Genomic DNA, 15159 nt, shown 5'->3' with positions numbered 1-15159 from the left:
CCGTGTTAATAAGAAACTTTCTTTTATCAACTGCTGAGACATTTTTCCCAACCCCACATTTGTGCAATGAAGCCACACGTTTGTGCAATGAAGCCTGTGGGAGTTGACCGTCTGCTTGATCAACCTGCCCTACATTTAAGATTCATTTAGTTATATTGCTCACAATCAAGCAAATATTATCCAGTACCAGGGAATATCAATCTCATTTCAAAAATTACAAAATTCATAGTAGCCATGTGTAAAAGGGATGGAAAGCTTTCACATGATCTGTAACAGTTCAGAGAAAAGGGAGGGATTCTCCACTCACATAAAAGTAGCAATCACAAATATGGATCATATATTAACATTAACATAGAATGAGAAGAAAACAACTGTAGATCATATAATATTATTAACATAACATAGTAAGAACAACTATACTCGAGTGTCCTATTTCATAATTGGAAGTCATTACATGGTTACAATGTTAATACACTTAGCTTCAACTATCCAAGAATCAGTTTTCTCTTCTTTCATATTTTTTTCATAATGCTTTCTAAGAATTATATAGTCAGAAAAGTACAAGAATTCACACAAAAATATTGACTCAGAAATAAAGTTCACCTCTTCCCGCTCACCATCCATATGCACCTTACATGAGGAATGTCCAAAGAACCTCCATAAACTAGCTACTCCTTCATATGCTTTCATGAAAACCTTGACCTTTCTAGTTATTACTATTTCCTTGACTTGTTATCAGTGGGGAAGTTAAACTCCTTTCCAATGCTTAAAACACTGGCTGCAGCCTGATGCAAGCGGGACTTGAACCCCAAAATCTTGCACTTGCTATGCTCCTGTATACAACTTCCAATCTGTTCTTAAAAGAACTTGAGGATCAAGGACTGATTCAGTAACATGTACTATTGGGATTTAAAGTCAATTGTCTCATTAGGAAAGAAAGAGCTTCATATGACAGTAGACAATGCAAAACTAATGCTCCTTCGAAGAAAAATGTAACCTCTATAACACTGAGGGAACAGATAAGCATCAGGAGTATAAGCAGAATCTAATGATAAACTGAGGCTATGAAGCCCTCAAACACATAAAGAAAGTACATACTCAAGGACACTAATTTAGTTGGGCTAAATGCACTTCATACATACAAGCAATTTTGGAGATGACCAAGAGAACTTTAGTCCAACATGCAAGGAGATTAAGGTTTCAATGCATAATGGAGTTAAGGCTACAGATATATAAAGAACTTCAAGATGCATAAAATAGACTCGCATTAGCCAATATAGTCATAAACACAAAAGAAACAAAATAAGGACACATGATCAGACAAGATAAAGAAAGAGAGAAAATGTAATGTTTAAGGACACATGATCAGACAAGATAAAGAAAGAGAGAAAATGTAATGTTTCTTTCTCCTAACATCAAAAGATTATTAATAACAAAATTCATCATATAATAACTGATTTCTTGTTGTTAAATACCCTAAAGTTTCATTACTTTTAAGATAAATACTATGATTTTCTTATAGATTAATACCTCAAATTTCTAGATTTTAGAGAATGATACCTTTCGGCTTCCACTACTTGTCTACGATACTTGAATATTTTACCCTTAAAACAAAAACTTTCCAACAACACAACCTTCTCAATATCTTAAATATTACTAAGATAGAAATATAACTTTTAAGACACTTACTAGGATGTGTAGTACACCTATGAGGCATGGGTAGCTATAGCGGGCTTGGGTCAATCGAGCTGGACTAGCTGATGGCTCAATACTCAAAAAGCAATCGAAGGATGATCTCAGACGATCTACTTGACATTGACAGTTGACTAGAGGTGGAAGGTGCAAGTGGTAGCTTTGATTGATCAATAGAAGCGGTGTGATGTTTTTGTAATGTTGGGATGTGACTGCTACTTAATCTCCATCATGTTGGAGTCAATCATTGCATTCATTATTTAACAATATCCCAGATATAAATCTCATGGATGTATGTTGATAAAAAAAATTCTTTACTTTCACAAAAATCATATAGGAATTATTATGTTCTGAAAAGGAAAGTAGGAGAAATAGTCGACCACATTTTTATATTATCGCCATCTCATTTACTTCATCCATCTTAACTCTTATGGTTGCTACTCAATCCTTTTTGGATAAATCTAAACCAACAAGCTCTAGCCAATTCCACCATACCCCATCACCAAACCTACGTCCAAATCCGTCTCCAAATCCTCTTCCAGCAAACTCCGCCTTCATTATTGCCATCACGACATCATCTTCTCTTGAGCTCCCCACTAAAGCTTACCATTACCATCTCCAATCAAAACTACTCCACCTACTTCTCCAGTCCAAATTAGCTTTTTTACTTTGTGCTTTTTGCCCTTAAAGTCCCAAGAAGTCTAAACAGTATCTCATGGCTTCATTCCGCTTTGTGCACAACCTTGGATGGTAGGAGAACTAACTCTATCAAGTGAATTATTTATAAAAGCACATATACCAATGAGATTGTTTCCAAATTGACTTTGTTATGAGAACTAACCCTATCAAGTGAGTACTTAAGGTCTTTAGTGCATATTTAATTTAATTAATAGGACAAAGTACAATAATCCCCAATATTGCATGGGTTGTAAACAAAGTGGCTATGAGTGCAATAAGCTTCTAAAGATGATAATGGACTTTTGCAGATAAAGACAAATGTTTATAATTTTTCATCCATCTCTACTAATCTTCATTCCCTCATGTTCAATTCGTTCAATGTAACCATATACTCAATGTACTAAATATCGGCCTCAATATCGATATTGTGGTCGATATATTGGGTTTGACATGCTTATGCAATGATATTAATGAAAATATATCATTTTCTAATTTTTTGGGGTTTTTTTCTTATGTATCGGATATATCAGCCGCTATATCGGTGTGCAAATAGCAGCCAATTTGGGTTGTTTTTGAGTTTGGATCTTTTGGGTTGTTTGGGTTCCCAAACTCGACCTGAACCCACTAAGACATAAAAATAAAAACCTGACCTCTAAAGAAAATGCCCAAATCCCGTCTTATCTTCATTCTCTACTTCCTCCGTTCTCTCCTTCCTGTCGAAGGCCTCTCTCTCTCCTATGGTCCTCTTGGGTCTCTCCTCCACGCCTCCGCCCAAGGTGAAAGCTCTCTCTCTCTTTCTCTCTCTACCCCCCTACGGTCTCCTCCGCCTCTTAAAGCTCTCTCTCGAAGCTCTATTGCGGTCCCTCAAAACCCTAATCAAAGGTATATCTCTCTCTATCTCTCCTCTCTTTCCAGTCTCTCTCTCTCCTCTCTCTTTCTTCCAAACCCTAATTTTCACAAACCCTAATTTTTCTAAACTCTATATTTTAGGTTTTTTTATCAAAAAGCCAAGGAAGAAGAAGGTGAAGAAAGAGAGAAAATCTCTAAGGGTGAAGGTAACTTGAATACAAGGACTCATTTTATTTAGTTTTGAGAAATTATTTTTTGTATGTAATTGAATATTTGGATTGAAATTGAATGCAAGGAATGAGTTCATTTTAAAGAGTTTGTGGACTGACAGAATTTAAATTGAGTTATATGTTTGTTGAATGTGATTTTTGAATTTAATTTTATCAGATATGATATGCATTAATGTACTAAAATTTGTGGACAATCTAAAACTTTTGTTGAATTTATGGGCTGAAAATCAATTATGGACTCAAATTTGAAGTTCTTAAACTGAGATTAAGATTGAAATTGAAATATGTATTAATCGGTTATGAAACTTATAACATTGTAGTTGTTTTCTCCTTCAAATTGGATTGTTTGTTTTTTGTCATTATCTCATTGGTATAGTTTGCTTATCCAAAAAGACTAAATTCATGTTTGTTAAATGGTGAAGGTGATAGTAAGAAGATGTCTGAAGGTCAAGGATATAGTGCTCTTCCAAAAAAAGGGTGGTAAAGATCCTTGTTAGCAATAGGGAGAGAGGGTTAGTTTCGACAATGGGAAGGTGCGGTGTAAGTTTTGCTTGCAAGCTTTTAGTGGTGACATAAGCCGGTTAAAAGCTCATTTGGCGGGAAAATGAGGAAATTGTAAGCTATGTGACAAGGTTCCCGAGAATGTGAAGAATAAAATTTGTGCAATGTTAGATGAGGCAGATAATAAAAGGATGAAAAGGATGCTAGATTAAATTTGCTATTAACTGATGTGCATGTGGGAGAGGAGGAAGATGAGGAGAATTCATCACAAAGAAGCACATCCTCTTCATTCAAGACAAAAGGGCCAATGGACTCTTTTGCATGTCGCCTTCCCGAGGAGTCCGCCACTTTACTAGCAAAGGGGAAATAACCAATGATAGACTCAAAGCATAGAAAGAAGGCGACGGATGATGCGAAAAAGTATATAGGGAAATGGTTTTATAAAGCTGACATCGCCTCAACACCGTAACACTACCCTCCTTCCAACAAATGGTGTATGCTATTGGACAGGTTGGAGCACATATGCAAGCTCCATCGGCATATGAATTAAAAGAGCCTATTTTGCAAAGAGGTGAATGAAACAAAAGTGATAGTTGAAAACTTCAAAAAGAATTGTGTGGTCACTGGGTGCTCTATATTGACCGATGCTTGGAGCGATTAGAAGCGAAAGAGCATAATGAACATATTCATGCATCCCAATGGAGGGACGACATTTTTAACTTCACAAGACATCAACCGATAAACATGACATGAACTACATACTTCAGTTTGTGGAGAAGACAATTGTGGAGTTAAGGCCGGAAAATGTGGTGCAAATTGTGATAGATGTAACTTCAAATAACATGGCGGCTGCTACTAGCTTGGAAAAGACGAGGCCGAATATCTTTTGGACAACTTGTGCAGCACACTGTGTGAATTTGATGTTGAGTGATATAGCCAGAATCAAGCCTATTCGGAGTGCAATTGTGATGAGAAGAACTGTATCAGTATACATCTATAGTCATATCAAGTCCCTTCAATTGCTAAAAAAGAGTTCACAAATGGGGAAATATTAAGACCCGGGGCAACGAGATTTACTACGGCATTTCTATCACTACAATCGATGAGGAAGAAGAAAAAGGAGATGTGGCAGATTTTCATCTTGGACAAGTAGATGGACTATAGTCTATCGTCAACAACACCAAGCAAAAAGGTATATATATTTCAAATTGATAGTTATAAAATAGTAAGTTCCTCATAGTAGCCTAGTAGTTTTTTGAATCATTACATTTTTTGTGTTTCTTGTTTGTAGGTTCTTGAAATTATTGCAAACAACAAGTTTTGGGACAAATTTGATTTTGCCATTCAAGTGTTTACTCCATTGGTGAAGGTTTTAAGGAGAGTGGATAGTGATAAAACTCTGTCTATGTGATTTGTTTATGGAGATATGTTGGTGGTCAAGGACGAGTTGAAAACAACCCTAAATAATGAAGAGAAGAAGTATATTTCTATATGAAAGATGACTGATAAAAGATGGGAGGACAAGCTTATGGAGCCAATACATAAAGCATGATATTATCTCAATCCCTACTTCTATCCATCTTTTGTGGCAATTGAAAATGATGGAACCTTCATACAAAATGTAGTTGAATGTATGCAAAGATTCTATGGAGAAGATGATGCCTCTTTTGGTAGGATTGGAGCTCAACTCTCTAATTATCAGCATAGAAAAGAGTCATTTGGGAGCTCTATTGCCATAAAGCAAGCTAAAAAGACCAATAGTAATCCCGGTATACTTGCATTTTTATTCAAATTATCCATCATAAACATCAATTATAAAATTCTAATTATTTTAAATTGTTTAAATTGACTATTTACATGGCGATATCTTTTCGGGAATGATACGCTTGACCTTGGGAGGATAGAGATGAGAATTTTGAGATTCACCGCTAGCTCTTTGGCTTATGAGAGGAATTAGAGTACATTTGAGATGGTAATAATGACTTCTTTAAGTTTTAATTGTGCTAGAGGCTTGGAGCATATTTGAGTCAATTTTTTTCTTTGTGCTAATTAGTGTTTTACTTTATAGATTCACACAAAGAAGAGGAATAGATTAAGTCACAAGAAATTGCATGACTTAGTTTTTGTCAAATTCAATGTGAAGCTTCAAAACAAGCATTCTAATAAGGATAGAGATCCTCTACTTGCCTACAATGACGAAAAAAGGGTCACACATTGGGTGATCCCTCTAAGTCAAGTTAATGAAGAAAGTGATGATGAAGTGTTCCCAGAGAACAATTAACTTGGACGCAAGCTGCAAAAGTATTGGGGGCTAATCCAAAGAGGACAAAGAGTGCAAGAACAAAGGCATACCAAAGAAGGATAGAGTCTGTGGTATCATCTTCAAGATCAAAGGAGCTGGTCATAGATGAAGAGGAAGAGTGGGAAACACCTTCAGAGTCCTCATTGAGGTCAGAGGAGGCTTGCACGTTAATATATGATATTTCGGTCATCGATCCCGAAGAAGATTGATTATAGTCATATTTGCTTCTACATTCATTTTGGTTATGTTATTTTAGACTGATATGATGATAAACAATTATGAACTACTTGTGTAACTTCTAAAACTTAGTTGGTTGGTTGCTTTGCTTTATTTTTTTATGGATATTGACCATCTTGAATATTAGATCCCAAGTTAATTTGTGAGTTTTGTGATTGCACCTCTGTTATAATGTTGATTCTTCATTATTTGTATCATTTGCTTGTTTGGTATTCTATTTTGAGTCTTTGACTAAAATTATTTTCTTATTTTGAAGGTTTTTCAATTGGGAAGTTTCATCATGCGATCGAGAAGCAAGCTTCTACAATCGGTTAGTCACCTAAACATATTACACATATCATTATTCATGAATTATAATGCAGTTTCTTATGGTTAGATATGTTTAAATTACAATTACAATGTTATGTTATGTATGATCATCATCCAATATGACAACCCGATATTTTTTACATAACCCCGATATACCCCGATTTCTACAATCCGATATGGATTTTGACTGTCCGATATTTCTGATAAATGTGATATTTAATACAGGGCATATACTTCAAACTCTTATATGACCAATGTATGCCTCGCAAGTTCAACCACAGAGTCAAGGAGAAAATATCACTATTGTGAGCTCCTAATCAAGTGTTTCTCTCATAAGGTTTGAGTTGCCTTGAAGCATACTACCATCTTTCGGTATTATTAAACCTTTATGGCAAGGCACTTCCATCATGAAGTTGAACCCCATTGGATAAAGCAAGACAAAGTATGGAAACGAAGGAAGTTCCATATCCTTTTTATTTCGACTTGAGCAATATTTTCATAGCTTCTGGCCCGAATCTTTGCAACAGATGAAAACACATCCAAGGGCCTTGGAGAAACATCACTATAAATCACCCAATGTCTGACATTAGTGATACTTGAGGATTTGAAGGTGCAATAGCAAGAATTTTATTCGTATAATCAACTGATTCAATCTATTGTCCTCTGGGGATGCCTTGGTATTCATTATCAAGAAGGACAGATCAATTAGATTAATGAGAGTTAGTATGGTGAATAGGAAGAAGAAATGCCCATATCGAAGATAGATGATCTGTATGGGTTGCAAGGTCCATAGATATTTTAAATATTTTAATATAAGATCGGGTTACAATCAGCTGAAAGTTGAAAGTGGAGATGCAAAAGATGATATTTGGAACGAGATACAGACATGGGAAGTTTTGGTTGATGCATTTTGGATTAACTAATACCCCAACACTCTTATGAATCGAATAAATAGTATTTAAGACCTTGGGAATCATTTTTTGCTAGTTATGTTAGGTGATATATTATTTAATATAAAGAGTTGGGAATAGCATGAACAATATTTGTGGATTGTTTTATCGACTTCAGAGGGTAAGCCTCCATATCTCAAAATTATAGCAAGAAAGCAAAGAATTATGTCCCTTAGAATGGGATTTGGTCGAATAATCTATCATTTCTTGACATACTATTTCTACTTATTTTCACTTGATAAAAAAGGAAGAATAAGAAGAAGCAGCGATTAGTTTTAAGAGATCTACCTCTTCCCAACAGGTTGAGGATTCATATTAGTACAATAAAAGATCACGGATAAGAAAAATTCATTAATAGTAAATGGTCCATCAAACTGTCTTTTCATTCCAACAAACATGAGCTTGGGCATCAAAAAGCATTCAATGAGGATAAATGTATTACTACAGGCCATAACTCAATGGCTCATGTAGTGTGCCACATAACATGATGCACTAAGTTTCTTAAGAAGAAAATGCCTACAACAGCAAATCAAACATGGCAAGACTATCAACATTCGGAACTGATTGCATGCTCTAAACTAGTTGATGAATTAAAACTCCATGTGTACTAAAGATCTAGTATTTGCAAGGAAATTAGGAAAACCACAAATTAGAACATATAAGCCTATCAGTTATCATATCATTAGCAGTGGTTCTTAGACGTGGCCCTGAAAGCTTCTTCCATAGCCCGACTAATTCTCCTGTCTTAGAAAAAACAATGATGCACAACAATTTTGAGATTACACAAGCTGAAGTCTTTCTAAGCAGTCGAGACCCTGTTTCTTATCCTGATGAGAAAATTTGACCCGTTCTGATTCAAATTATGTAGAGAAGAACGTAAGACACAGAACATAAAGTTTCTTGACAATGGAGAATACCTTTGCTGTCTTTGCTGCTTCATCTTGGACAACCCTACTGTAGATGCCACGTCCAGATGTAAAATCAGAAACTTTTGTGGCAGAATTAATGCATCTACAACCTGTTATAAGCTATTCAAGATAGAGTTTATTCAGTTGGTAAGTCTAAACAAAGTTAAGTGATAAAACAGAAAAAAAATCAATCAAGGAAACATACCTTTCTACTTGAAATCCATTTCCTGCAAAAGGGATAAATTTGGATATTAGGACATACATAAATTTAGCATGAAATACGTTTGTGATTATTAACATGAACTGGTTGAGATGGACCACAAAAACCCTCGCCAAGACATGGGCTTCCACCATAACAAGCAAGTTTTCAATTTGTTGCTTAAATTCTCCGTTACTGGGTTACATGGTAAATACAAACTTCTCCAACTGAATCCAATCAAATTCACAGGTTTTTATGTATCAAAAAGTCTTTGAGGAACTCATACTACAGATCAAATGATCACATGTTCAGCTCCATAACATAGACTACTAGTGGATACCTGCTAGTAGGCACCCAAGCAAGGCCTAAGTATTGGTCTGATTTCTTTAAGACTAGGACAGATGGCAATATCTAAAATGTAAAACTTGTGGGGATAATATACAGGAACAGATACTGTCACTTAAAACTAGAAACTCCTGTTCTGTGCACCGTTCTTCATGATAAATTTCCTTGCAGTCCCACCTTTTCTTTAAGTCTAGAAGGAAAATATTCTACAAAATAAATATAAATGGTTCAGTGCACAAGCTCCCACCATTATGGGCTCTGTGGAGGTTAGATGTATGCAATCTTACCCCCATACACAGAGAGACAGTTTTCGATATTAGAACCCGTGACCTAGTAGCTTATTTAAAAATTAAATATAAATATGATATTAATAATCTTAAATATATTTATTACCTTCTTTTTCCATGAACCAAGTAGCTTATCTAGAACTTTCAATTTCATTTACTTGGAAGCTATGTTGCATGGGTATGGGTAAACGTACGTTTACATTTACAGATACCGCACACAGCAATTTTGCAAAAGGTAGGGTATGAGGACATGGCTATATAAATATTTCTAAACACATATATTATATATTGAAACTAATAGTTTACATGAGATCAATATTTTTTTATTCACGTGTTATGAGAATTAAAATTGCTATAACATTTTTATATTTCTTTTATGATGTGGATTATAGATTGTAAAAACGCTCGTTTTTTGAGAGGACACACCTATATGAATATTTATATACACATATATTATACATTGAAATTAATAGTTTACATAAGATAAATATTTTTATATCACATGTCTTGAGATTAAAATTCCCATAACATTTTTATATTTCTTTTATTATATGGATTATAAATTGCAAAAATGCTCGTTTTTTGAACTAGACACGCCAACGACTATTAAAATCATAGCTTGAAGAAGTGGATGTGACATATAGGATTTATGTCCAGAAAATGGTTGACAAGTGTTCTAAATTAATATAAGGAAGGAATGTCCAAGGAGTTCGGGTACAGATACGGATACAGCTTCAAGATAGAAGTACCCAGGTAATGAAGCTAGGAAGCAATCATGGATAACCGAATATATTTGCTAGATGTTTACTAGTTGGAATACCCAGTAACTGCACTATACTAAAAGAACTACTTTAACTATTCCAATTCCTTAAAGATTGTTATCTACCCCTTTTCCAATCAAAATGAGATCAACTATTCCATCATCTTCACTGGTCAATCACTTCAGAGTCATGATCAATTGAGCTCTCCGCTAAGAGCTCGACTTGTGTTTGTTTAAGCATTTCATCGAACAGAATGTGGTCCTATTAACACTATCACACTTTTTGGCTAAGGGCTGCCGTTGAAATTTCACTAAGTCATTTTCTCGAACAAGTGGTGAGCAGAGTCTTAATTTAACACTCAGACTTGTTAAACGGTTACTTGGGCATGCAGTTCTCACCTAAAACTCTTCGAACGGAAATAAATACCCAAAAAAATATAAAATTACAGACGCTGTATTTTGCGCACACTGCACTTTATCAAACGTGGGAGGAAAAAAAGGGTTAATTTGATGCAAGAGACTTGTACTTACGAACAGTCTTGGACTGCGATGTTGCCATTAAATCTTAGACGGAGAGCACCAAGGGATCGACGAAGAGAGCTCGATGCCCTCTGCATTGTTTGATTCTCGCTTCTCTGTTTTGCGTCCTTGGGATTATTTTGAGAGAGAGAGAGAGAGAGAGAGAAGAACGAAGCGAAATAATGGGAAATACAAGAGAGAAAATGATCCGATGTTCAAATGGCCTGCTCTTGTGCTGGGCTTAGGTTGTATTTTTTGTCGGATTGGGCTGGGCCTACATGTGTATGATTAGTAGCATCAATCGTGAGTATAAGTAAAATACCCATGACCGATAGGTATATATATGAATCGATCAGACTGTTTATATTATTTTGAGTTTAGATTGGTGGATCTAAGAGCAACTTGATCTACAAGTCTAAACTCGATTGGCTAGAGTATCGAACATATTTATAAGCTCTAATTTGAAAAACTTTATTTAAACAACTTCTAAAGCATAAATAATACTTTTCGGTTTTATCATCCTTCTCATATTTATTTTTGTATTCATATTCATTTTCGCGGATATATATTATAAAGTTTTCTCGTGGAACCATAAAAACATAATGGCCACTATGCATTGATTTGTAAACATTGGAGAGAGGGCATTGGATACTATTAATGTATATGCAAGGACTAAATTGCAATCCTGTAAAGAGGACTATTGTGTAATTGTTCACAATTATATATACATCATCAGCAACCCTAATTTGGGTTAAGTGGTTCATAATTATCTTCATGGTATCAGAGCAGCGCTAATTTGATATTAATGATCCCTCTCTTCATCGTCCTCTCTATATCTTCTTTGAGTCATCCTTAGTCACATTCCCTTTCGATGGCCTCTACCTCTGCCATGAAGTCCATATCATCATCAGACTCCTCTTTAACATTGTCGGCATCAACCCCGATGTCAACTTCGACCATCTCAGCATTGATTGCTTAGGCTCTTACAATAGGCAGCAGCACAATCGCAAGGATGATGCCTTCAGGTGTTGATCAACGACTCAATCTACCAAGTTTTATCTATCAACAACCCTCCTCTTTTCTACAACAACAGTTTCTTTTAACTCAACCCTCAAACAACTTGTGAGAAATAGGTTTGTCTGATTTACCATCCAACATATTTGGGCTTGGAATTGATCAAATTGCTGCTGGATTACATGGCTTGAACCTATCATGTGGATCCAACAATGACAATGTCATCGGCAATAGTGGTTTTTTATCCTTACATCCTCAGCATACTCCTCAATTTTCTTCTTTTCCCTCTTTTTTAACAGCACTTAATGTTACAAACATGGTCACGGTAAAGTTATCAGCTGTTGAAGACTACTTGATATGGAAGACTCAGTTCACTGCCTTATTGATATCACACAATCTCCTTATTTTTGTTGATGGCTCAAACCCTCGACCACCTATATATGTTGATACAATTGGTAGCCGTCAACTCAACCCTAGCTATGAATCCCAGCTTCGAGTGGATCAAAGTCTACGATCTCGATTGTTTGCTTCTCTATCTCGAGATGTCTTGGTCAAAGTTCATGATGATACGAGTCGCCGTGCGAGCACCCTTTGGTCGCGGAATTACCAAAAGGTGGGTTGAGAAGAGGATGACCAAAACACAAGAACAATTCAGTATAAGGCGAAGGAAAACACATTCTCTAGATTATGAAGAACAAAAGATTACAATCACTCTCTCACAATCTCACTAGAATCGAGAACAACCTCTCAATCCTCTCTAAACCCTAATCTCTCTTGATTAGAATCTCTCTTGATCACTTCTCTCTGAGATCTGATTGTTTAGAACCCTAAAACAATCCTATTTATAGATGTGCAAACGTGGATGGCAATCTTGTAAATAAACAAGCCCAAAAGAATCAGGAATCCATGTCAAAACAGAATCCAAAACGAAACAGGAAAAGGCCCAGGAACCTGTCGCGGTCGACCGCAGTGACCATCGCGGTCGACCGGACAGAGTTCCAGTCTGAAACCCTGCTCTGTGCAGGTTGGTGGTCGACCGCGCATGTCGCTGCGGTCGACCGGACAGAGATCTTCCTGTTCTTCCTGTTCTTCTGCGTTTCGCTACTTCTGACTTCTTTCACCATCCTCTATGGCTCCAACCACACCTCTATTATCAAGATATCATGAGAATCACCTATCTAGCATTTTTATACGTGACTTTTAGTGAGAAATAATATTTATTTATGATAAATATCTTTATGATATGGTTGTGCATGAAATCTAGCATTTTTTGAGCTTATGAGGATGTATATATACATCAGTTATGAGGTTGAGTTTGCAAATGTGCAAGTCATAAGCATCAGAGTCGAAGAACTCAGTTCTCAGCTCATGAGTCGACCCATGATTGTCATGAGTTGACTCATGATATCATCTTCCTTTGTCATAAGTTTCTGCTGAGTCGACTCATTATATTATGAGTCGACCCATGACTGCCATGAGTCGACTCATCGGGGTTTTTCTGGTTTTCTGGGTCGGGTTTGTTTGGGTTTCGGGTCGGATTTTATCCACTCATATATATTTCTCCCCACCCGAAAACACTCTTGTTCATCAGAAAACCCTAGAGAAACCCTAGCCTCCTCCCCCCCCTCTAAACCCTAGCTCGTTTTTGGGATTTCTTGGGCGATTTTTAGGGATTTTCAGCGGCTTTTCGTGGATTGCAGCGAAGGGGATTGTTCATCATCACTTTTGAGGCGAGTAACATCTCGCCCAACCCTTCTCCCATGTTTTTAATAGTTTATAACTGTTTTCCATAAGTTTTATTGAGCCTAAGACTTATTTTCAAGTATAAATCAATATCCTTGTTAGGGTTAATGCTAGAAATCATGTATTTCGGATTTTAAATCCCCACCAACAAGTTTTTCATGAAAACCCAGATCTGGAATTTTTATTTAAAGAATAAAATATGAGTTTTATTTTGATTAAATGCTTTCTTTCATGTATAGGAGTTAAACGTTAGATTTAACCTACAAGAAAATCATTTCTCATGATAAATATATTTTTCTCACTGTATCATAGTCGAGAATCGATGGCTATAGAAGTGTAGATTAGTAAAATGGAAGTGTGGATCGTGTTGAACAAGTTACAGTTGGGAGAAATGCTTTGTTCAGCCCGTGAGTCGACCCACGGCTCATCATGAGTCGACTCAACAGGTTGAGTCGACCCATGACTGTCATGAGTCGACTCACGAAGTCTAGTTGTGTTGCCTTTTTGCTTCTGCTGAGTCGACTCGTCAGTATACGAGTCGACCCATAAGTCATGAGTCGACCCATGACTGTCATGAGTCGACTCATGAAGCCCTTTCCTGCTATTATATGTGTTCTGCTAAGTCGACTCATGTTTGAGCATGAGTCGACTCATCGCAGTATTTTCTTTCTGTTTCGTTCGTGCTTCTGTTTAAATCATCTGCTGTATATATATACATAAGTATGTATGTATACAGTGTTTACATATTCAAGGGTACTATCTACCACATTTGGACTTGAGGAGTGCCTGGTTTATTGAGTATTTATTTGCAGTGAAAGTGATTTCACCTATACATGTGAGATGACCCTTCGGACACAAGTCTAAGTTAGTACAGTAGGGTATGCACGGGAATAAGACATGCATACTTTCTTATACGCAGTCCTTGTGTTGGACTATAAACCATTAAAGTCCTCGTGTTGGACTATAATCCATTAGAGTCCTCGTGTTGGACTATAATCCATTCTTTTTATATAACATGTTTTAGACTTTTGCTAAACCTTGAGCACGTTATTCAACCAAGTTGGGTACACGTTATATTGTATTAGGCTGGGGCATGATAGCTACCTAGGTTGTACATGACACCTATTGTAGCTTGTTCATGTTTACACTTTATTGGTAGAGATGGGTATGTATTCTTTTCTTTATTTGTTTTCTTATGACCAACCTCGGGTTTAAATATTTAGGGATCTACAATTTGAGATACAAGGTATATACATGAGGGTTTCCTTGTTTGGATTATTTCGCTCGACGTACCTATGCTCGTGCTATATTTCCCTAAGTACTAAAACTCATTAATGTTTGTGTAAATGATTTACATTATTATGTATTAACTGTATTTTCATGTACAACGAGCCCTATCCCTTGGGGTTGGTTGTGATGTTGCTCGCTAGTGCTTTGACGCTCGTTGTCCCTCCCCCTTTCAGGTAACGAGCCAGGAGCCCGGAGAGTCGCAGGTTGATGGCAATACACTTTAGCTTCAGCCATCTAATTAGTTATATTTTCTTTTGAGCTCCACTGTAGACTTCTGTTTAGATATTTGAGAGAGTTATTCTAGAAGTTGTAAAGGCTGTGTGCCTTATTTCCTCTTGTCAGACAT

At 36.3% G+C, this 15159-nt stretch overlaps 2 protein-coding genes across 4 annotated transcripts in view; one reads left to right on the top strand and one right to left on the bottom strand.

The window, feature by feature from the left end:
- Window positions 1-10994, bottom strand: part of LOC109831567 (pentatricopeptide repeat-containing protein At4g21190) — a 17883-nt gene extending 6889 nt beyond the window's left edge. The window contains exons 1-4 of the mRNA XM_020398911.1: window positions 10779-10994; window positions 8862-8883; window positions 8666-8776; window positions 2-124 (exon numbers count right to left, since the gene is read on the bottom strand). Of these exons, the coding sequence (XP_020254500.1) occupies window positions 2-124; window positions 8666-8776; window positions 8862-8883; window positions 10779-10864 (342 nt within the window). The 5' untranslated portion in view covers window positions 10865-10994. The remainder of the gene's footprint in view (window position 1; window positions 125-8665; window positions 8777-8861; window positions 8884-10778) is intronic.
- Window positions 1473-15028, top strand: LOC109831568. Of its 3 annotated transcripts, XR_002244461.1 has the most exons (5): window positions 1473-3252; window positions 3361-3425; window positions 6746-6799; window positions 7024-7135; window positions 14987-15016. XR_002244461.1 is itself a non-coding variant. In XM_020398912.1 (4 exons), the coding sequence occupies exons 1-4, from the start codon at window positions 3032-3034 to the stop codon at window positions 15019-15021; spliced, it is 375 nt and encodes a 124-aa protein (XP_020254501.1). In that variant the 5' UTR covers window positions 1473-3031; the 3' UTR covers window positions 15022-15028. The 3 variants fall into 3 exon arrangements, 2 of the variants coding, with proteins under 2 accessions (XP_020254501.1, XP_020254502.1); XM_020398912.1 differs by lacking the exon at window positions 7024-7135 and having other exon boundaries at window positions 14987-15028; XM_020398913.1 differs by lacking the exon at window positions 14987-15016 and having other exon boundaries at window positions 7024-7840.

This window comes from Asparagus officinalis, chromosome 2 (assembly GCF_001876935.1).
Source record: "Asparagus officinalis chromosome 2, Aspof.V1, whole genome shotgun sequence".
NCBI classification, from domain to species: Eukaryota; Viridiplantae; Streptophyta; class Magnoliopsida; order Asparagales; family Asparagaceae; genus Asparagus; species Asparagus officinalis.
Note: the sequence above shows the minus strand (reverse complement) of the source record. Positions and strands in the feature narration are given on the sequence as shown.